The sequence below is a fragment of the Cydia fagiglandana genome, chromosome 17, assembly GCF_963556715.1.
Source record: "Cydia fagiglandana chromosome 17, ilCydFagi1.1, whole genome shotgun sequence".
Taxonomy (NCBI): domain Eukaryota; kingdom Metazoa; phylum Arthropoda; class Insecta; order Lepidoptera; family Tortricidae; genus Cydia; species Cydia fagiglandana.
Genome location: NC_085948.1, coordinates 2,500,892 through 2,523,628, shown reverse-complemented (window position 1 = coordinate 2,523,628; position 22,737 = coordinate 2,500,892). Strand labels below are relative to the sequence as shown.

Genomic DNA, 22,737 nt, shown 5'->3' with positions numbered 1-22,737 from the left:
AGTTTTCGTCCATAGAAAAATCAGGGACACACATTTTTGTATGGGAGATTTTTTTTTCCGCTGCGTTACCGTACAAAATGTAATTCTTATCTGATCACATTATAAATTTTGATGTGTTAATACAATACATATGGATCTAATAATGCCCCTGTAAACAAAAAAGTAAAGAATTCAACATGGTTTTTGAAAAATCTATTTTTCTTTGCTAGGCAGTCTAGGGACACGAAATCAGTGTTCTAAAAGTTGATTCACCCTTATATGAAAGTACAACGGAGCCGGATTTTATTCTACCTTGCAGAGTATAGTGTTGGCGCGGCTGGCGTGCTGCGGCGCCACGGCGTCCAGCAGCGGGAACAGGACTCTCGCGAAGCACGCCTCCCAGCGCGCGCCGCCCAGCGCGTGCAGGCCGGGCGCCAGCAGCGCGCGCTGCAGGTACGCTATAGCGCTGTTCGCCACCTACAATAACACATGGTTTAAAAGAAAAATAAATAAAATAAAAACAATTACACGTCACGTAGACAACTACCCCAGTTTTTATTTCAAATAAATAAATACACTTTCTTTATTCCAGACTTCGTTATCCAAATGTTCATAGAGACAGATAGTGTAATATTTGCTATTCGGTTCAATGCAGCAAACAATATAAAATCAGTTAGATTTTAAATATAATCTTTAGCGGGAAACTACAACTACGCCATCCAGCGGCTGATAATATTACTTAATTTAAGTTACTTCAGTTCACGATTGCCTAAAAGTCCTAAAAGATGGCCGTGACGACTATGTCTTGTAACTTTCAAAAGTACCAATGCAGAAAAAGCTGTCGCAAGGGCTTTAAAACTCTCACTTTCCCTCAAATATCGATCCGCAAAGATACTCAAATTACAATTCTAAATTTAATGCTTACTTCTAAATCGTTTTTTATCTGGTTTACATTTTAACTTAAAAAGCGTTTTAATATCAATAATTTCCAATGAAAAACATCACTATTTCTTTTTTTCTGTGTAATATGTTAAGTTTAAACATGTATTTCTCAATAAGTGATTATTTTTGTAATCTTTTGAGAAATAAACATCTTAAAAATAAATTGACTCGACGATCATTGTTCCGATAGTCGTGTCAACGAACGGTCTCATAGCGAAGCGAGACTCTTCGCTACCAACACCTAAAGAGACTCTCGCTGGGTGGCTGGATCAAGGGTCAGATGCAGAAGGCGGTAATTTTGGACACGGCACGTATAGTACGTCGGTTCCTCACTCTGCGGCCCTGACCACCGGCAGCTTGGGCCCTGCCCCGCTGCCGGCGGCACCCTAGGTTAGGTTTTTTTATAAAGTGTTTATATGTATTTTTTATTGTTTTTTAAGTGTTTTTATATTTTACTTTTATATTCATATTATAAATGACCTAGCCTAAGAAGAATGATAAATAAAGAAATAATTAAAAAATTACTTACTTGTTTCCTTCTGTCTGTACAAAATTCGGCGATGCCTTGCAGCAGAGGCTTCCATGCGACTTCCCATAGGTCGTATTCTTCAGCACCTAATAGAAAAAAAACTTTCAAAGGCGCGTCTTGACTACAAACCGAACATAATGGGCAAATATGTAATTGGCCCGATGACAAATTTTGAAATCCCTTTTATTATTGTCGGTACACTTGTACTGGTTCCGAAAAACACAATATATCAGCTATACTCATAAGATTTAACATAAATAATTGAATTTTTTTATAGCTAGTTTAAACCTCGCGCGAAAACGCCTCGCAAGCCATTTGTGACGTCATTAATTAGTTGGTGGAAGGGTGATAGACATTGTTTACATACTTACAGTTACGAATTTTCCCTTGAATCCGAATGATATTGTAAATTCAGCAGCATATATTATGATTAGGAATGATAAATACATTACAAACATTAATCACAATAACTCATTTTATACAAAAACTCTCACACGGTTGCAATTTAAGATGAATTATTCAGATACGTGCAAATTCTGAGTGAAAATCACCAAACGCCGGTTTTACTTTTTAATTTTTCATTTTTTCTGGTTACGACAGACAACATGGCAATGATAGTTCCATTCAGGCAAATAATTAAAAAAGTTTTTTGATGAAATATCATATTATTTAGCATTTTATCTATTTAATAACAAATCAATATTTACTTTACATCGTGTAATAATATTTTCTGGACGTAATAAAAGTTTAGTGGCGAAATAACATTTTATTTGAACCTCCAAACTCTTTTGTGAGGATGTATGTATTACGGTCAATGAGGTTGTCTATGCTGCTCTAAGAAATACGTCATGGATTGATGACGTCACTCCTTAGGTCGCTTCTGATTGGCGTTTCAGTCAAAATGGCTGATTGGAGAATTTTGCACTTTTATTTTATTGAATATATTAATGATCCTAATGTTTATACTGAGATTGGGCCATTTTTTAGAACCATATTAACATATATGTTTCTTTGAAACTATTATTTCCATGATTCTTTGTTACTGTCATCAGGCCAATTAATATATTAATAAAGTTAACAAGTTATTTTTCAACGCTTCAAGTCACTTTATAATTGCAAGTAGCGCCACTGTTTATTATATTACGCTATGCTTTCGTATTTATTTATTCATTTACTCCTTTTTGTCTTTGCCAAAATGTTTGAATATAGACTATGTTCATAAATATAGGTTTAAATTAACAAGATACCTTGCTCCTGGTCGGCCTCGTCTCGCCACCACTTGAATATTTGCGCTGTCCGGCTGTGTAGTGTGTGCATTAGGTCTAGGAGCTGAAATAACGCAGATTAATGTACCGCATATGAAATTAGCCACAAATACTAATTCAGTGTGGGGATAAGCAACGTTCAAATTGTATCGTAGTATGATTTGTAAAATAAAAAAAAGAAGTTACCATTTCGCTGATTATTGCCCGTCGCTTAGGGTGGTATCCCATCTGTCAAATATCTTACATTTGCAGCTGGTGATATGCCGCTTTTTGTGAATAATGCCTATAGTTGGTCAAGCAGATCTTGTCAGTAGAAAAAGGCGGCAAATTTGAAAAATGTAGGCGTGGAGGGATATCGTCTCATAGAAAAATTTTAATTTCGCGCCTTTTTCTACTGACAAGATTTGCTTGACCATCTATATTTAAAGCGAATAATGCATACCTGCAAACTGACCATGTGGTATTGGTCCTGCGTGTCGTCCTCATCTTCACTGCTGCCCTCGTAGCTCGCGCGGCGCGCGGAGCTCGGCCGCTTACGCCCTTCGCGGGCCTTCTGCTTTTTAGCTAACAAAAATACAATTCTTGTTAATTATATTCTGAAGTTTAAATCGTGGTTACAAGCGCTGGTGGCCTGGCGGTAAGAGCGTGCGACTTTCAATCCGGAGGTCGCGGGTTCAAACCCCGGCTCGTACCGATGAGTTTTTCGGAACTTATGTACGAAATATCATTTGATATTTACTAGTCATTTTTCGGTAGGGAAAACATCGTGAAGAAACCGGACTAATCCCAATAAGGTCTAGTTTATCCTCTGGGTTGGAAGGTCAGATGGCAGTCGCTATTGTGAAAAACTAGTGCCTACGCCAAATCTCGGGATTAGTTGCCAAGCGGACCCCAGGCTCCCATGAGCCGTGGCAGGATGCCGGGATGACTGACGAAGATGAAGAGTTTAAATCGTGTTAAGTTTGACAGTTGAAGAAAATGACATATTATAATATTTTGTGGTAACTGAATTGTTAAATGTGGTAAGGACTGTATCGTTTATTATAAATACAACTTTACTTAGCCGTTTTTTCTGGTATTATGTTTTTATTAAAAAATTACACATATAGTTTAATTAGTGCTTTAATAATAAGTAACATTTCGTCCTGGGAGATCACGTAAAGCATATGGTTTGGACAATATTTACCCAATCCTCCCGAGTAACTACAACGATTTCGGACAAATACTACAAGAAAATTTACGGTTTGCGAACAAGATAAGTATTACACAAAAAAAATCGTACTATGTAAACAGCAATTACATATGATTCGTAAAGCGAAACATCTGGGCATAGTCTAATCATTTCTTTTAGTTGGAAAAAAAGTTTTGGATCTGTGCTTGGTGGCCTTTTTGAAAATATGGCATGTTACTTACGACAACCCCGACTTTGGTATACAATATAACCATCATGGAGCGTTTCTATCGACCTGTTCTAGCCATGGTTCAACGCCATGAATGTCCGTTAGGCTTTGGATTTCGGTAGATTCTTTTAGCTGTTTCCGTCATTTCCCTGGCGTCAGAAATTGACGGGAATCCAAAATGTTGCATAAAAAGTCGTTTTCATGTAAAGATAAAATACACCACATTTATTCTGTGGATGTTCAATTGAGCAATCATGAAAAGGACACTTAGATGGCATATTTTGGCAGCATATTAACCTTTTGTTTCTTTAAATCGTACTAAGGAATCGGTGAAATAGTCTCAAATTAAGCTCGATAGGCTTGTCCGAATTACATTTGCTAGAAGGTATTAAAATCATCATAAAGTCCCTAAAATAAAATAAATGTAAAACATTCTTATATCAGATATGTCTTAAAAATACCCCCAGATTATACCTTAAGAACATAGTAATACAAAATAATACACACGTCAACAGTTAGACCAGGTTTTATCTGTATTTATAATAAACGATACAGTCCTTATTAGTAAGCACTTTATTGTACACGGTATTTACCTCTAATGATAAGATAATGATAAGATAATAATAAGATGGCCGATGGGGTCGAAAAGAGCTCGAGTGGAGACCACGGACTAGCAAGCGCAGCGTAGGACGTCCACCCACAAGATGGACGGACGACCTTGTTAAAGCCGCCGGAAGACGCTGGATGCGGGTCGCTTCCAACCGGTACGAATGGAGGTCCAAGGGGGAGGCCTATGTTCAGCAGTGGACGTCTTATGGCTGAGATGATGATTTACCTCTAGTTAAAGTGGCGTGCGCGAATATCCTGACAGCGCGCACGGCGGCGCGGCAGTTGTGGGGTGTCACATGCGCGACGTCGCGCACCACCAGCGCCAGCGCCTCGCAGCAGCGCGCTAAAGCTGCACGTTTGTATGGGAGGAAAGTTAGCTGGTCTGTGTCGAAGTCTGAATCGGGAGTTGTGGCTTCGTTTTTCACCTGTCAAAAAAAGGGTAAATTAGTGTTTCGCGTTGCCATGGTTACGTACCCCTGGCTAAAGGCCTACCGCGAACCACGTTCGACGTGTTGACTCTGTCGCAATTGTAAATTCGTACATACGTGGTTCGCAGTAGGGGCCTCTGGTTTTGTAGTATTTATGCAAATACTACAAAACCAGAGATATCCAAAAAATGTATTTTGTGGTTGCTATAAAACCATTTCCATAATGGGTCATCTGCCTGCATGATAGAACGTGGTACATTTCCTTCTAACACACTATGCTACTATTCAGTTGTTCTCTGGTTGATAGGACAGAGTAACAAGAGATTAGCAAATACAATCAATTCTAAATTTAAATTTTCAAACTCATTATTAGGAGAAAATTTTAAGACTTCTTAGACCTAAAAGGTTTATAAATAGAAAGAAATATTCACCAATATCCATCCGTGTGCGCGTGGCGATTGAGACAGTTCGCTATCAGACGACGCCGAGGTAGGCCGTCTCTCTCCCTCTTCTTCGGAACCTTCAGATCGACTCGAAGCTACAATAGTACATTATTGTCGAGGCTCGGAAGTAGCTACTTGCAGGCTGAGGATTCGTTTTAAACGGACGACCTTGGGAGTCCGTTTAATTGAATCCGAAGCCAGCAAGTAGCCTTCCAGCCGAGTCATATATAGTGCTTTTCTCAAAAATGGTGCACGAAATATAAATATCATAGAAATATTTTACAAAAGCAACATTCTTACGTATATATTTTCACAGAACAAAGCCCTTGCCGCCTTTTATTTTTTTTAATAAAAAAATAAAAGAAATAATAGAAGATATAATAGAAGTGTATTTTTCTGCCGAAAATACGCCAACCTATTTGAGACAGCTAAATAGTCGCGGTACTAATCATCTGTTTGGCTGTTTAATGGGCCTGTGCCTTCATTTGATATGGCCATTTCAACTTTTAAAAAGTTTGGAACTCGACAAATAATGGAATTCGTATGCAACATTGCAGTCCTAAAATCGAGACTGCAATGTTTTTAACTTTTTAATTTTTGACTGACCATAAACTCCGCGCTTCGCGACTTATTTTTTAGACGGCAAACTCGACTTTGCCGTCCATTTTTGAGAAAAAGAAATTATAGTTTACTGTTCTACTATACGTCTACGTCTACTACGTTCTACTACGTCTCTCCTGTGTTACGTCGATTGCTAAAGTAAGCTAATGCCAGTATTTACCAGTGTTGTTGGCAGACGGGGCTATGTGCGCGGGCCAGGCGCCGGCACCGGCGGCACAGAGCAGAGAGAACACAATCTCCCATTCCTCCGCGGTGTGAACGTTTTGGGCGGACGTCTTTACCAGCTCGTAGAGGCCGCACGATATCTGAAAATGACATGGTATAATAATATACTCCGCCTGGTACTCTCTTCCCGTCTTTTCGTGGTCACGTGACTGACACAAGCCTACGTTATCGTGCGACAACGCTATATAATAATATGCGATAGCGCTATATATAGCGGCCATGTTATTGTGACGTAGGCTTGTGTCACTCTGGGAAGAGAAGACCATGTTTTATTAGACTGTGTGCAAATGATGTTTTTATTAATACTACGTCGGTGGCAAACAAGCATAAGCACCGCCTGATGGTAAGCAGTAGCCTATGGACGCCTCTAACTCCAGAGATGCTACATGCGCGTTGACGACCCTTTAAAAACATGTACACTTCCTTTTTGAGGAACCCCATACCCCATATTGGAGTCTGTGTGGAAAGAGAAGAGTCGTGAAATGTATGGGATCTAATACATTTTCGCACAGATTCTAGTCAAGTGTGGTCCCTCGAGCAAAAATACAAATGACTCTTGATTGCAAAGATTTTTAACTAAAACTTGTTTTATGTTCCAATACCAAAATGACAGGAATTGCTCCAGTTTGTCTGACTGATCTGTAATTTCAGAGCAAAATATTGTGTGGGTGTCCAAACGAATTGGTCTTAACCCTTCGACCACCTACATAAACTTCACCAAGGAGGAGTTTTGGCCGACGGGTGTCAAGTTCCGGTGGTTCCGCGGCCGGCTCCCTGACACTGCGGGGTTGCGAACTGCATCGCAGCCATAATTGTGTTTTTAGTTTTAAGATATATATATTTTGTAATAATATGTATGCTAGTTTTAAGGTATTTATCTATGGGCCAATAGTTGCCTGAAAATAAATGTTTTCATTCATTTATTCATTTATGAAACTGACGCGCGCGGCTACAGCCCAATATTAATTATGCATTCCGACAAGGTTCACGATGGCGCGCCGCGCATGATAGGCGTAGTGTCACAGAATAAATAATAATACTAGGTACAGGAGACTCACTCTCTAACAAAACGCGTCTGTTACGATCAGGACAGATACGGCCGCTAGGTGGCGACAGCGCCACGCGCGGCTCGTGGCTAGCCACCAAAATTGGTGTGCAACGGCTGTACTTGTAGCTACATGTTGCACAGTGACGAAATCGCGGATTGAGCTACGCCCGGGAGCGTTCAAAAGGTTAACTCACCACGGTGGCGTGTGTGGTGAAGGTGGTGTGCGGCAGCTGGAACAGCGTGTGCAGGTGGCGGAGCGCGCTGGCGCAGCACAGCTCGGAGCGCATGAGGCGCGCGCACGTGCGCAGCAGCGCGGTGAGCGCGCGTCGCGGCGTGGGTGCGGGCCGGGCGGCCGCCCACGCCAGCACCGCCGTGAAGTGGGAGGAGGCTTCCGACCATACTTCGAGGGCGCGGTCCCTGTTCAATTAACATTATAGTGTTACAGATGTAGTGCATAATTAATGAGAGCTGGTGGCCTAGCGGTATGAGCGTGCGACTTTCGATCCGGGGGTCGCGTGTTTCAAACCCCGGTTCATACCAACGAGGGAATTTATGTACGAAATATCATTTGATATTTATTTTACTAGTACGTAGTACATAATTGTTTTCTGTCGTATTCGTTCGTCGTAGCGGAAGCAGTTATAAAGTTTTTTATTATTAGGCCCAAATTTATTTATTATTATACCCAAAAAAATTTTATTAGGCTATGAGCTTCATCACATATGGTCCTTGAGTAATTCTAAGCATTTCAAGCCTGGGAGGCAATAAGAAATGTGCGTCTACTCGGATTTGTAATGGATTCAAACTTTCAACCCCTTTTTAACCCTGTTAGGGGATGAATTTTACAAAACGCTGAAATTACTTTTCCTGTCTTTTAATAATATATCCAAATACCCGCAATATTGAATATATTAAATAATATATTCAAGTCCCGCGTTCGAAATTTTTTTTGATATCCATACAAACTTTCGACCCCTTTTTCACCACCTTAGGGGATGCATTTTCAAAAACGCTGAAATAAGTTTTCTTGTATTTTAATAATATATCTTTTTACTAAGTTTCAAATTCCTACCTTAAAATAAAACCTGAACCCCATACAAACTTTCATCTCCTCTTTAACCCCCTTAGGGGTTGATTTTCTCAAAATTGCTTCTTATCTCTTGTACAATTTATAAATGTAATCTAGAGTGCAAATTTCAACTTTCTATCTTTTGTAGTTTCGGCTCTGCGTTGATGAATCAGTCAGTCAGGTCAGTACACTTGCATTGTACCCCACCCTCCCCGACTAGACGCACGCTTCTTTTTGCCTCCCAGGCTAGAAATGCTTAGAATTACTCAAATATCAGATGTGATGAAGCTCATAGCTTAATAAAAAAAATTTGGGTCATGTATGGCAGCGATACATAACTGATTCCAGTATCGGAAACGTTTGTATTGTCATGCTAGTTCAGACAATGTCAGTGCTTTTTGTACCGAGACAACTGTTAGCGAAATGGGACAGTATCAAAATCACAAAATAACCTATAATTTTATATATCTAGCAAAATACAAGTTTAGATTGTTTTTAATGAAATCGACCTCACAGTTGAACATGTGACGTTATAAAAAATAAGATCTTAGAATTTTATTATTAGTACATTACTATAACGAAACGAAACGAAGGGTTGCAAGCCAAGTAGATATAGACAGATAGGAATACGCGGCCGGTAACCCCGTTTCTTGCCGAGATTTGTATAGTTCTTTTCTCAATCTTGCAATGAAATATCCGTAGGCTACGGTGGCGAAAATCGAGAAAAGGGTGTCTAAAAATATAATTTAGCGCTACACAAGTACCAGGGCCTCATGAGTTACGAGAAGGTGTCGTTGACCAACCCGCCGGGCCCCGGCACGAGTATGAAGGTCTGAAACCGAGTATGAAAGACTCTTAAAAACAAAAGAAGGTTGCTTTACACGCCTAGGTATGTAAGGCTGTATGAAATTCCTTTACATATCATCTTCACTCATCGCACCGGATACGTAGTATTTCCGGACCTAATTTTAAGTAAGTCATGTCAACATTTCATTGCAAGTTTGAGAAAAATCATTTGCATACCTGTCCCAAGACTCGGAGCTGCAATTACGGAAATATACGTTACACAATTTAAATCTTCCGATTTAAATCTTCTCGAGGCAGAACTGTTGAGTTGGTATAGTTTTATTTCACATTCATAAGCGAATTGTAATATGCCTACTTGAATAAACTATTTTTTATCTTTATCAATTTCCTTTTATCATTTAATTTTAACCTTTTTCTCAAATCAAAGCATAATTTGCTAGAGGACAAATTACCTCACCACAAATTTTAGTAAAGATGGCTGTTTTTTTAATTTAAACCAACGCGTTTTTGTTTCGCTTTGGGCTTCACGTTTGATGCCATAAACCACATGGCAACGGTATCATCCTCCGACTTTATGGAGTTACCTATATGTAAATTTAAAACCCCGTTATTCATAAACGCGCTATAAACCTCAATTAGCTAATAATCGTTTGGCTTTATCTGTCATTATGACTTATGTACTGGTAAGATAGGGATAAAACATAATTTAACTAAATCGGGCCCGTGAAATTTTATGAATAAGGGGGAAAGTCTTTGACCGTATTAGCCTAAAAGTCTATGTTCTTTGTAATGTAGGCGCATTTGAAACCAAATATATTATGGGTAAAAATAGACCTAACTCCACAGTAAAGGCATTCTGACACAGTATTTTATGTCGGCGGCCGATCGTAAGATCAGGCAGATCGTAATGTTCCTGTGTATTGTTTTGAGGATAGTCACATTAAACCAATATATAGGTAAGACTATATAGGTTCGTTAGGATGCTTCAGATGCCCGAAGGGCAAACTGCCCAGAAATAGGCCCGTCGTGCCCGTCGACTCAGGGAACGAATCAAAGATTTTCACGTTTCACGATATGCCTAGGAATTTCACGATATCCCTGATCTTACGATCGGCCGCCAACATTTACATTTTGATGATATTTCTATATTATATGTTTGATAGTATTCCCGTATTGAGCTAAAGTCTATTTCAATAGAACTTGCTAACTATGTAAACAAACCGCCATATTAGTCGGTGTTCTAAGGTCCACCACCTTGCATTTTGGAGACAAAGCAAACCGCTTGAAACAGGTGTTCCTGGGGGTGATCTGAGCCGATTAAGCCCGGTTGCCAAGAGGTTCCCCCCAGCAGGTGGGCAGGGGAGGGGGGGAAAATTGCCTCCGGCGCGCCTCACTCTAAGCTTTATATCTGCATACATCTCGCAACTATATCAAGTTTGGTGTCTTTTTCGTGTAATACAGGGATGAAGAATTCATTTCTGTGCCTAAATTTTTACTCACCCATACAAAAAAATCGAGAAATTCAAAAATCAAAAAAAATCTTCTCACTTTTTTTTTCGAAAATCCTCTACAAAATTAAAACTATAAGGATTATCTCTAGAAAAAAAATACCTGCGAATAGCCCAGTTATCATACTATATAGAATAGTAAACATGTCAAACATTTTTCTTTTATAAATCTGTAAAAAAAATGTTTTTTGTCGCGCGGCGTACCTGCATTGTAAGAGCGGTATGCAGCTTTTAGGATTTTTAAGTATGTTTAGATGATTTCTGATAAGTTGTTATTCTTCTGATTGTAGATTACATTAACAAATTACTTCTGGAAGTGATATATATTATATACAAATATAAATTAAATATATAAATAAAGATGTTGGGCAAACTTTTGCCAGTATAGTTATTATAAATGTGATAAAATTAAAATGGTTAGGTTAGGTTAGGTTACAAAAAAATGCGGATTAAATTAAGATATTTATCTATTTTTCGCAATTGCCACTGCATGCACATAGGTCCGTGCATTTTAGTTTTTTTTTAATACAGTTGCACCTCCCTGCGCATTTTGTTTTGCAGCGGCAACGAATTAGCTCTAAACAAGCAGCAGCCGCCGCAGGTAGGCTTGTCCATATGGGCTCCCAATATCCATTTTCTTTGGACCAGCCCCAGTCAGCAGGGGATGGTAGCTGTTGCTGAGGGGCTATAATCTGTCCCCAAACATAGCCTCCTTGGTAAGCTGCACGGAGAATATGTTTACGGAGCGCATCTTCCGTTGGAGACAGATTCTCTAACTGGAGACTTCTTTTTGTAAATAGCACTTTTCGGCACTCATTTACACTCGTACTTGTACCTGATCTGAAATCAGTAACAAAATATATAGTGTTAAAATAATGTCTAGGGATCAATTCTCACCTCGTAACTCAAATCTGTTCAGACTTAATATAGTAAGACTCTTACTTGTCATACAAGAATATAACAAATTTTTCCAATATTGGCAACGCCTGCTCAATATTGCCTTGTTTGCCATATTTAAATCCCTCCGTTACAGCAGGATATGCGCTCCAAGCTTGAAATACGCTTTTTTTCCCTTTCCACACATAAAAGAAACAGTGTCGCAACCGGAAAAGGCGTGGAAGAATGGCAAAACTTCTGTCCTTTCTGGTCCTGTAAAAAAATTATATCATATATTTAAAGAAAGTTTGCATTACGTGACCAGATGACCTGTCTCGTAGGAACTACAAAAGTTACCTAAAGAAGCTGCAATAGCATGGCACGAGAGGAACTGGTGATTCTTTCCTGTGCCAATATGTACCCATAACTCCTGGAGTTCCGGCAATTGTGATATACATGCAACTGCGAGAACAACAACATCAGTATCCACTGTGCGTAACACAATTTATGATATAGAATAAATATTATCGCAGCAAGAATGCCCATCAACTATCTACGTGTTTAACCTTGTGACAAATACTAGCCCAAGACGTGTCCTTGCCGCTACAGGTTGCGTCGACGACTCCCGTCCCGCGCCCACGCTCGCTTACCTACCCCCTCCCTCCAACTGTCAGAGAGCGCGAGCGCCACTGCACTGGGCTGCAACCGTGAAAATCGAACGATCGAGTGCCATCCGCACGTAAATTATTCCGAACGAACCAACTCGTCCTTACCGCGAAACTCTTTCGTTTCGGCTTACGTCTTTCGAATCCATAGAATTGACCGATGTGAATGAAATGAACGAACCTAACGTTAAGTGTGCATCACACTTCACATCCCACGCTGGGACATAAAACCGGTAAATTAATAATTTGCTTAAAACTGAGTTAGATATACTTGAATAATTAGTTTTATGTACTTATTAATGATGCTAAAAACCTTCATAGAATAAGTTTTAATACCAATTTAATATTTTTTGCTGTTTTTCGAATATAATTTTAATAGATTAAGTAGAAGTGTCAAGACTGTCAATTTCAAATACTTTGTTTACTGTCTTATGGCTGTCTTGATGTTGCCGATGTTTGTCTGTTGTACCACATATTTTAATATTATAAAATTTGTATTTACATCGAAAAGGTAAGAAACTCTTAATCTTGTCTTAAAAAAAGACTTTCTAAGCAGAAGAAATTATCCTTATAATTGAAGTACTTGACGACTTTTTGAAACTATGTATCACAATGTACCTACTTTTGATTATTTTAGTTGCTTGTATCAAGAAAATTATACGAACCAAACATATAAATTACTTCCTAGTACCCGATGAATTTCGAAACTACATAGTTTCGTTGCATACTTTTGGTTACTCTCGCTCGACTTATGAAACAAATAAGAATAAGATACTTGTTGAACAGTGAACAGTTGTAGTTTTTACATAAAAAAAATATTTTAGCAGTGTAAAGGATAATTTTCAATCTACTTATTATTAATATTTTCCCAAAAGTAATTTATTTCATTAGTTTATAAGTTCTTAAGGTCAAATAGTCTATTGATTGTCCGCGGCTCTTGTAGCCGGTTATTTATTTAGGGAAATATGCTCTAATTCATGTGTTTTCACTAGACTAGACTAAATATGCCGCGTGGTATTTACAAACTCCGCGTCCAGAACTTTCACTTAGCGGAATTTTTCCCGCATTAGGCACCTATACGAGCGGCTTGTTGCCGGGTTTCTTCAGCCCGGTTCTCTTGCGACAGAAACATTTCTGTTATTCACAAACAAACAGTACAATTTCACTCAGCACAGCACAATCAACTATACTAATAAGATACACGAAGGGCATGATACATGATTATGATAGTTGTGAAATTGCCAGGTCATGAAATTGAAAAAATAGGAGCACTGCTTTGAAACCGCGAGTTGATCGAGCATAATCCCCAAATATCTATTTAATAATCCCGCAGCAGTCCTCAAAAACTGAGGACATTCAAAATAATTGCAAAGTACTGGGCGGATTCACTGCCACAAAAACGGGATAAAAAGCTGAAAGGTGAGTTATCTGGCAGCACTGTGATAAACGAAATAACAACGTTAGCTCTTGAGGTAACGTGTGTTTTGACAGTTCTTTACGAATTTCGTGCTGTCAAAAACTCCGAAAATTCCGTTTCGCGGTAGGTCTATGGAACGATATTCGATCCATAATCGTCTTTCGAACGGGCCGCTCGATGACGGCTGTCTTCGCGGTAAGAAAACGTGTTATAGCTGTCATTTTTGCCCGCAATTGACGATTTTTGGTATTGGCGGTAGCCCCCCTGTATAGTAGGTAGACAACTCATTCTGCATAGGATAATCCAATATTCAGATATATCGTATTTTAATCCCCTTTTTTTTAAATATTTACTTTCTGTACCTACCTGCGTATGTAGAATAAAGTTTTAAAGCGAACGCGTGCCTAAACTAAATGCGAGTAGGTACCTACTTCAGCACGGTACGCCGCGCGACACAAAACATTTTTTTTTACAGATTTATAAACGAAAAATGTTTGACATGTTTACTATTCTATATAGTATGATAACTGGGCTATTCACATGTATTTTTTTTCTAGAGATAATCCTCATATATTTAATTTTGTAGAGGATTTTCGAAAAAAAAAGTGAGAAGATTTTTTTTGATTTTTGAATTTCTCGATTTTTTTGTATGGGTGAGTAAAAATTTAGGCACAGAAATGAATTCTTCATCCTCGTATTACACGAAAAAGACACCAAACTTGATATAGTTGCGAGATGTATGCAGATATAAAGCTTAGAGTGAGGCGCGCCGGAGGCAATTTTCCCCCCCCCTCCCCTGCCCACCTGCTGGGGGGAACCTCTTGGCAACCGGGCTTAATCGGCTCAGATCACCCCCAGGAACATCTGTTCCAAGCGGTTTGCTTTGTCTCCAAAGTGCAAGGTCCCCTTAGAAAACGGGACCTTAGAACTTCAGCTATATTGAAATTGTCTCTGAATGATCAATTTACTAGTGATGGGCAAGTCTCCTACATACTACTTTACTAATGTCAAACCATGTCGAATAATAAAATACCAAAAGTAAAAAACAAGTAGTTACTTATTTTTAATTTGTATAATCACGATCAGGAGACAAATTAGTACTTAAGAATCATGTATTGATGTATTTTATAACCGTGGCGGTAGGTACAGAGCGTGGGTTGGGTAGTGTGTAGCGGGTTTATATTACAAACTTTAGTCACAACACTACCCATCATAGACAATTGTAGAATTTAAAAGAAACAAAACCGCCATTGACGACCGGTCTGGCCTAGTGGGTAGTGACCCTGCCTGCGAAGCCGATGGTCCTGGGTTCGAATCCCAGTAAGGGCATTTATTTGTATGATGATACAGATATTTGTTCCTGAGTCATGGGTGTTTTCTATGTATTTAAGTATTTGTATATTATATATATCGTTGTCTGAGTACCCACAACACAAGCCTTCTTGAGCTTACTGTGGGACTTAGTCAATCTGTGTAAGAATGTCCTATAATATTTATTTATTTATTTTATTTATTTATTCCATCAGGTCCAAATAACCTAACTTATGAAACCATTTTAAACTTTTAATTAAATATCCAAGATACAGTTACATATTTATGTATTTTACGGAACGGATCGTTTAAATAGTGTATATGTGTATGGTTTCAATGGTATTTGATGAGGTGGTGTGAAAATTCAAAGAGAAATAGTGATAAATCAAAATTGCGTTGTTTGTTTACATAGTTTGCAAGTTCTATTGGAATTGACTTTAGTTACTTACCTGTTCTGTATAAGTGTGTGTCCTAATAACTCCAAGAAGAATACTGTCACGTCTTCGGCCTGAGGGTTCGCTTGCAGCGCCTCGGCGTCCGGCGGAGCGCCCACTGTCACCATGGCGTGAATCAATTCCTGTCAACAAGCAATTGTTAAAAAAACTTTTTACAGAAATACCATTTCACAAAACGTTATGCCATCATTTTCTGATCTTAATCAACAGTTCTACTATCTAATGATGTTTTCTGAGGCTTATATAGTCAATTGTTTTTTTTTTACCTTCCTTCGAGATATCGGAAAACACACATAAAAAACCGGTCAAGTGCGAGTAGGACTCGTGCACGAAGGGTTCCGTACCATTCCGTAATATCGAACAAAAACGGCAAAAAAATCACCTTTGTTGTATGTCCCACATAAATATTTATTTTATTCTGTTTCTAGTATTTGTTGTTATAGCAACAGAAATACATCATCTGTGAAAATTTCAACTGTCTATCACGGTTTATGATATGAGATACAGCCTGGTGACATACAGGCAGACCGACAATGGAGTCTTAGTAATAGGGTCCCGTTTTTACTTTAAAAATAAAGATCCCGACGAATTGAGAACCACGAAAATCGGAATACAAAAACTTGGAAAACTTGAAGTCAGTCAAAAAACGCTTGCAAACATTTACGTATAATATCTAAGGATGGGCGTTACGGGCACTAAAAATGGTACTAGTTCAGCGGTGTTACTCACGAATTCCAGCCAATCGTGCAGTCTAACGCAACTAGTTGCGACCAATAGCGCGCGTGATGCGAACTCATCAACCAGTCGCGTGCGTGATGCGAACTCATCAACCAATCGCGTTGTAGGGGTGTCACACCGCTGTACTGGCCCCTGTCATGCCTCATTATTATTGCCCGCAAAGCCAGTCCCTAGATATCTATGTCAACGCTTGCAAGTTTACCTTCAAACTTTCTATCTGCAGGAATTTGGTCTCGGTTATGAGCAGGCCGGGAAGGTTGCATTTCTCTACACACTCCGTTGCTGCGTCTATTAGCGCCTTCTCATGTGTCGTGGGTGCGCGCATGCCTGTTACAAATACTCAGTTTAAAACATAAGATAGGATTTTTTTATATTATGAAGAATTTTAAGAATAAAAATAGAAAATGCACATATTTGTATTGAAATGAAATAAGTGTCTTGAGTTGGTATGTTCTCGGGTCAGAGGAGGAGACTGGGGGATCAGTGGTAGTTGTTATTCTTTTTTACTTTCATAAGTACATTGTAATGTGCTTGAATAGTAAAAATTGAGCGATCAAGATGAGACTGAATGGGGTTCGCCGGTCGAAGTTTTTAGCAGATGGCGCCAGCATAGCCCGAAGTCAGGAGTGTCTCCCCACTGACATAACGTTGATCAGTATGTCAAGTGTGATTGTTGCAACAGTCTCGGTCGTCTAAATTAACATCCAGCCAGCAAATGCCTCCATTCCCCGCTCAAACAGCAACAGTCTTAACTGTCCATCGGTGGATCTTATGCCTTTTGTAATAAGGTTTACCGATGAACAGTAGACAGTGTGGGCGATGGTACCTACTTCACAACTAACCTGTTTCTCCCAGCGCTATGTAGGAGTATATACTAGAGAGTAGACCCGCTTCTGAGCCCCTGTTGACATCACGGATGAGCGACACAGTACCAGTGGATGACAGGTAATCCTCCGCTTCTACTAGGCTCTGAAACAAACACATCAATTCAATGACCTAGAAAGTCAATACACAGATATGGTTGGTGGTTAAAATTTCACCCTGTAGATTCACAGATTTCTAGATATTAAATACTTTATAGGCTTCGAAAAGTACCGGGCGGAAAAGTAAAGGTATTTAGTGCTATAAAGAGTCAATTGTTATTTTTATCCAATTATTTTAAAGCCTAACTCTGTGAACCTCTTAAGACAATTGTATCATGAAGTCTTGTGAACGTTAGCTGGGGCTGCGTGGTGGGCATGCTTCCGATGTAACCAGAGACTGAGCATAGTCGCGCTACCCCCTCTGCCCCGCATACGGTTATTTACTTATTTTACTCCATTTTCGAGTCGAAAGTGTCTTTGTGTGACGTCCGTGTCTTTGAACGGACCAATTACGGCACGGGACTTCGCTCACCTCGTCCCGCGCACCCCCGCATTTTTGGCATCATCGGTTGCATGGAATAATTGCTCTAAACTAGGTCTAGAGGATTCCTAGTCCATGGATATAACCCATAAGATGGCAGAACCAACTATGCACAAGAAAACGTAAGAAAACGGTAGATATAAGGTAAAATGGCGTTGCTTTGGCGTGAAGTGTCAATGTACAGCTTGGCAAAAAAGGGTAGAAATTAAAAAGTGGCAACACTGTAGTGTCGTCTCGTTTTCTTATATAAATTGGTTTGAAAGGGACGACACTACAGTGTTGCCACTTTTTAATTTCTCCTCTTTTTTGCCAAGCTGTACGTACACGTAAATGTTTATATTTCCGATTCAGACCACAAGATGGGAGACTCGCAACTCGCTCGGACCCTATTAGAGCCACTTGCATAATCCCCGGAGTTAACCGGTTAAACCATTGACCGGAAAACCCAGTGTCAAATTGAAGTGGTAACCATGGTAACTCCAGGATTAACCGGTTAACCCCGGGTTAGTGGGATGGTGCAAGTGGCGCTTTAGTAAATTACCTTAGGTAAAAGTCTCCCAAGATACAAAGTGTGCACGATCTCCAACAGATGTCGCCACGCGTCGCGGATGCAGTCGGCGTGGCGAGCGGCCACGGCGCATGCGCGGCGTAGCGCTAGTTGGGCTTTGGTTGATTGGCCTAGTGTTACTCCTGAAAAAAAAAGTAGGTTGAAGAAAAAAACTAAATTCATTAAAAATTGCAAGTTGGACACAGGAACAGTCTAAAGAGTTATCTTTAAGGGATTTTACAGGTCGCAAAGGTTCAACACGAAATCATACAATTATGACACGCGGCGTCGGCGCTAGTTTTGCTCTATTTATCTGTCTCTCTCTAATTGCCTCTGTCCATCTCTCTCTAACTGACTCCATCTATCTCCCTCTATGACTATCTGTCTGTCTCTAAATGCCTGTACATACTGTAGTCTCTCTTTAAGGGACTCTATCGGTAGACACTAGTTTTGCTCTATCCCTCCTCTGCAGTGCGGTCTATTCGTGTGTGTATGTGGGCACTAGTTTTGGTTTTGGTCCCTCCCTCGCGTGTGAGTGTTTGTGTGTCGTATCACCTATAGCGTGGTGGTGCATGTGCGGCTGCGGCGGCAGCAGCGCGGTGAACTTGCACAGCGTCAGCAGCAGCGTGTCCACGGTAGTGATGGGCTGCGGAAACATTCCCGCTACCAGTAAGTTTCCATTTGGGAATATTACTAGTAAGTTACCAATGTTACCAGTAACATTCCCAAAAGGTGGTAACATACGAAACTGATGATAGTAATGATTTCTATGAGATAAAATAAGGTTACAAAGTTATTTTCATAGTACACCGAGTTATGTAGGTACATAAATATGTCTTTCTCTTTCACACTTGGCATCTGTTTTCTCTTTCAGTCAATCTGTTTCTTATCTCAATTGTTACCTGGACCCCTAGTCAGGGGGTTAGTCTTATCTAGAACACGGGTTAGAGTGAACGTATTATTTGTGATAAGGTGATAACTTAGTGGACGGAGGACTGGATATGTTACAATACAATGAAGCCGAAAAGTCAAGTGTATAGTCATTTTACCCAAAATACTATAAACAATAAAAAAAGTTTCACTTGCAACTTTTGCAGTGTTGTGTACAACTTTCGAAACGCAACAAAATTTGCATGTCATATTCTGAAATGTAAAAAGAGTCCCCAAGATGTAAAGGAGAGTTTTAGACAATATGACAAAAAATCAACAACATTATGTGACACTCAACTATCAAGTGACAGTGACCGTGCCTCTACATCGCAACATACAAGAGATGTAAGACCAGCATTGATGGACAAAGATGAGCAGGTAAATATATTTTTATCTTAATATGGATCGTACCATAAAACTGACTCTCTTTTCATAAATTCCATATCAATGATTTTGCTAGAAACGATATTTATTTGCACATGGCCATTAACTTATTTTGTTTATATAAAATAAAAAAATAAAATGTTAATGATAGAAATATAATGCAATTATTCAGTTAACTATATTTCTATCATTTACATTTTATTTTTTTATTTTATATAAACAAAATAAGTTAATGGCCATGTGCAAATAAATACCACGACTCTTTCACTGTTATGAAGTGGTCATTGTCTAAAGGCGTGGTGATTCTTTTAAAATATGACTAGCTAAAACAATGGCCAGGACAGCGTGGTATTTATTTATTGCGAATATAACCACTAGTACTCTTAATGTACAGGGCGTTTATTATATTTTTGACGCTTATTGTTTCAGATGAATATACATAAAGCTGTTGCAAGAGCAATGTATGTAACTGGCACACCTTTCTCTCATTTCGAGCATCCGCTATGGAAAGAAGCATTTCATTTGATGAACCCTTCATACGGTCTGCCTTCGAGAAAGAGATTGGCTACATCGCTATTAGATGAAGAATATTCAGAAGTTCAGAGTGACATAGTGAGCAAAATCAATCAAGCCAGTGTTATTCACTTATCCATTGATGGATGGTCTAACCTAAGAAAAGAATCTATTTTAAATGTGATTCTTTATGCTCCGAAACCATACTTTTACAAATTTATAGAAACAAAGGAACAAAGACATACAGCCGAATATTTATGTGAAGAAGTCACAAACATAATCGAAGAGTTTCACCCGTCAAAGTTCGTTGCAGTTGTCACAGACAATGCTGCAAACATGGTCAGATTTGGGAAGCTCTTGCACGACAAATATGAACAAACTATATGGACAGGATGTTTGGCTCATACCCTACATTTATTTGTTGGAGACTTATTAAAAATCATGAAAATACGTCGGATTTTTGCATTTACAGTGAGAGTTATAAAAACAGTTACACGATCTCATATTCTTGGAGCAGAATTCCGAAGACTTGCGGAAGAAAAATGTATCAATACATCTCTTCAGTTACCAGTTAAAACAAGATGGGGCAGTTATTTAGCATGCCTTCAAAGCTTTATAAAATCAAAAATTGTTTTACAAAATATCACAATAAATGAATCCACAACATCTTTAAGACCATACAAAAATAAAATATTAAACGAAGACACATGGACAGAGCTTCGCAGCCTGGAATGGTTTTTAGACCCCATAGTCCAATGGATATTCATTCTAGAAGGGGACTATTTCGCAGTACACTTAGTTTACAAAGCATTTAAAGAATTAGATGCATTGCTTAACAACTACCAAACGACAAATCTTCTTGAAAATAATTTAACAGATTTAAAAGCGAAATTTGAAGAACGAAAGGCAAATGCTCTGAAACCTATCCATTTTGCAGCGACAATACTGGACCCGAAGAATCAAGGAGGACAATTAACAGATCAAGAAAACGTTGATGGATGCGAAATCATATTTAATTTTGGGAATGAAGCAACTAATATATTAATGGAATTATCTGACTACAAGACTCACAAAAACATCTGGGCAAAGGATTTTGTGTGGAAAATGGCAGCGACTACAGAGCCAGTCACATGGTGGGAAACATTATTTTCCCATACAGCTTTAGGTAAAATTGCTATTAAAATACTAACCATGCCTGCCACCTCTGCAGCGGTAGAGAGGTCCTTCTCTACATTTTCCAACATTCATACGAAACGAAGGAATCGGTTGAAGACAAACAGACCGGGAAAATTGACATATATATCCCATAACTGGAAATTGTCTCATCAATCAGCATCACAAAAACCTATAGACCGAAGTATTACGACCAATGAGGATATTCCAGACGCTGATACTTCCGAATCTGAAGATGATTTTTCAGACGTTGAAGATGTGGAAGATTTAGATTCAAGTACATCTAATGACGTTTTATCTGCAGATTGAATATTAATATTTTAATAAGAATATAAAATATTATAGTGATGTAAATTATACTAAATAACCTGTTGTGTAACTTTATAGTTGTTGATTTGTGTCCCTATTTTAATATGAAAGTAAAATATTTTTAGTAATGTAAATTATAGTAAATAAGCTATTTTGTAACTTTTTAGTTGTTGATTTGTGTACCTGATCATGATCTGTATTATTATAAAAAATGTACAAAGCTCATTTTATTTTAAATAATTTAATTAATATTTTACATAAAACTGTAATCATTATTATACAAAATGTTTATTGTTATATTTTAATAATTAAACTGATTTATACACATATTTTCTTTAATTTTACACAGTTAAGCATTACTTTATCGTTATTTCCAGATAGTATTATTCCCAGTAACTATGGAAAAATACCTGGTAATATTGGGAATATTACCGGTAACATTGGGAATTTACTCTCTCAGAGAATCCTTGACTGTTATATGACTGTAAATAATAGCATTGTTATTTATTTAAGTATTTAACACGAAAAAAGATATACAATTCTAATAATTTTTCCAAAGTTTCTCAATGTTACCGATCGGGGGTAATGTTACTGGTAGCATTACCGGGAATATTCCCACTTTGAGTAAGTTACTGGTAACGACCCATCACTAGTCCACGGTCAGCGTGGGCGGCACCGGCGGCAGGCTATCTGTCTCACTCTAACTGGCTTCGAACATCACCTATAGCGTGGTGGTGCATGTGCGGCTGCGGCGGCAGCAGCGCGGTGAACTTGCACAGCGTCAGCAGCAGCGTGTCCACGGTCAGCGTGGGCGGCACCGGCGGCAGGCTATCTGTCTCACTCTAACTGGCTTCGAACATCACCTATAGCGTGGTGGTGCATGTGCGGCTGCGGCGGCAGCAGCGCGGTGAACTTGCACAGCGTCAGCAGCAGCGTGTCCACGGTCAGCGTGGGCGGCACCGGCGGCAGGCTATCTGTCTCACTCTAACTGGCTTCGAACATCACCTATAGCGTGGTGGTGCATGTGCGGCTGCGGCGGCAGCAGCGCGGTGAACTTGCACAGCGTCAGCAGCAGCGTGTCCACGGTCAGCGTGGGCGGCACCGGCGGCAGGCTATCTGTCTCACTCTAACTGGCTTCGAAC

General features: G+C 39.1%; 1 protein-coding gene and 1 long non-coding RNA gene across 2 annotated transcripts in view; both read right to left on the bottom strand.

Annotated features, from left to right (window-relative positions):
• Positions 1–22,737, bottom strand: part of LOC134672805 (Golgi-specific brefeldin A-resistance guanine nucleotide exchange factor 1) — a 70,191-nt gene that overhangs the window by 8,481 nt on the left and 38,973 nt on the right. Inside the window, exons 16-27 of the mRNA XM_063530765.1 lie at positions 18,281–18,429; positions 17,178–17,304; positions 16,538–16,662; positions 15,592–15,719; positions 7,684–7,906; positions 6,377–6,521; positions 5,584–5,690; positions 4,951–5,149; positions 3,158–3,279; positions 2,698–2,779; positions 1,451–1,536; positions 292–456 (exon numbers count right to left, since the gene is read on the bottom strand). Coding sequence (XP_063386835.1) covers positions 292–456; positions 1,451–1,536; positions 2,698–2,779; positions 3,158–3,279; positions 4,951–5,149; positions 5,584–5,690; positions 6,377–6,521; positions 7,684–7,906; positions 15,592–15,719; positions 16,538–16,662; positions 17,178–17,304; positions 18,281–18,429 — 1,658 coding nt within the window. The remainder of the gene's footprint in view (positions 1–291; positions 457–1,450; positions 1,537–2,697; positions 2,780–3,157; positions 3,280–4,950; positions 5,150–5,583; positions 5,691–6,376; positions 6,522–7,683; positions 7,907–15,591; positions 15,720–16,537; positions 16,663–17,177; positions 17,305–18,280; positions 18,430–22,737) is intronic.
• Positions 10,750–12,656, bottom strand: LOC134672811 (uncharacterized). The gene is made up of 3 exons (XR_010099388.1): positions 12,107–12,656; positions 11,816–12,022; positions 10,750–11,713 (listed from the first exon to the last, which is right to left on the bottom strand). It is a non-coding gene; the product is annotated as an uncharacterized LOC134672811 (long non-coding RNA).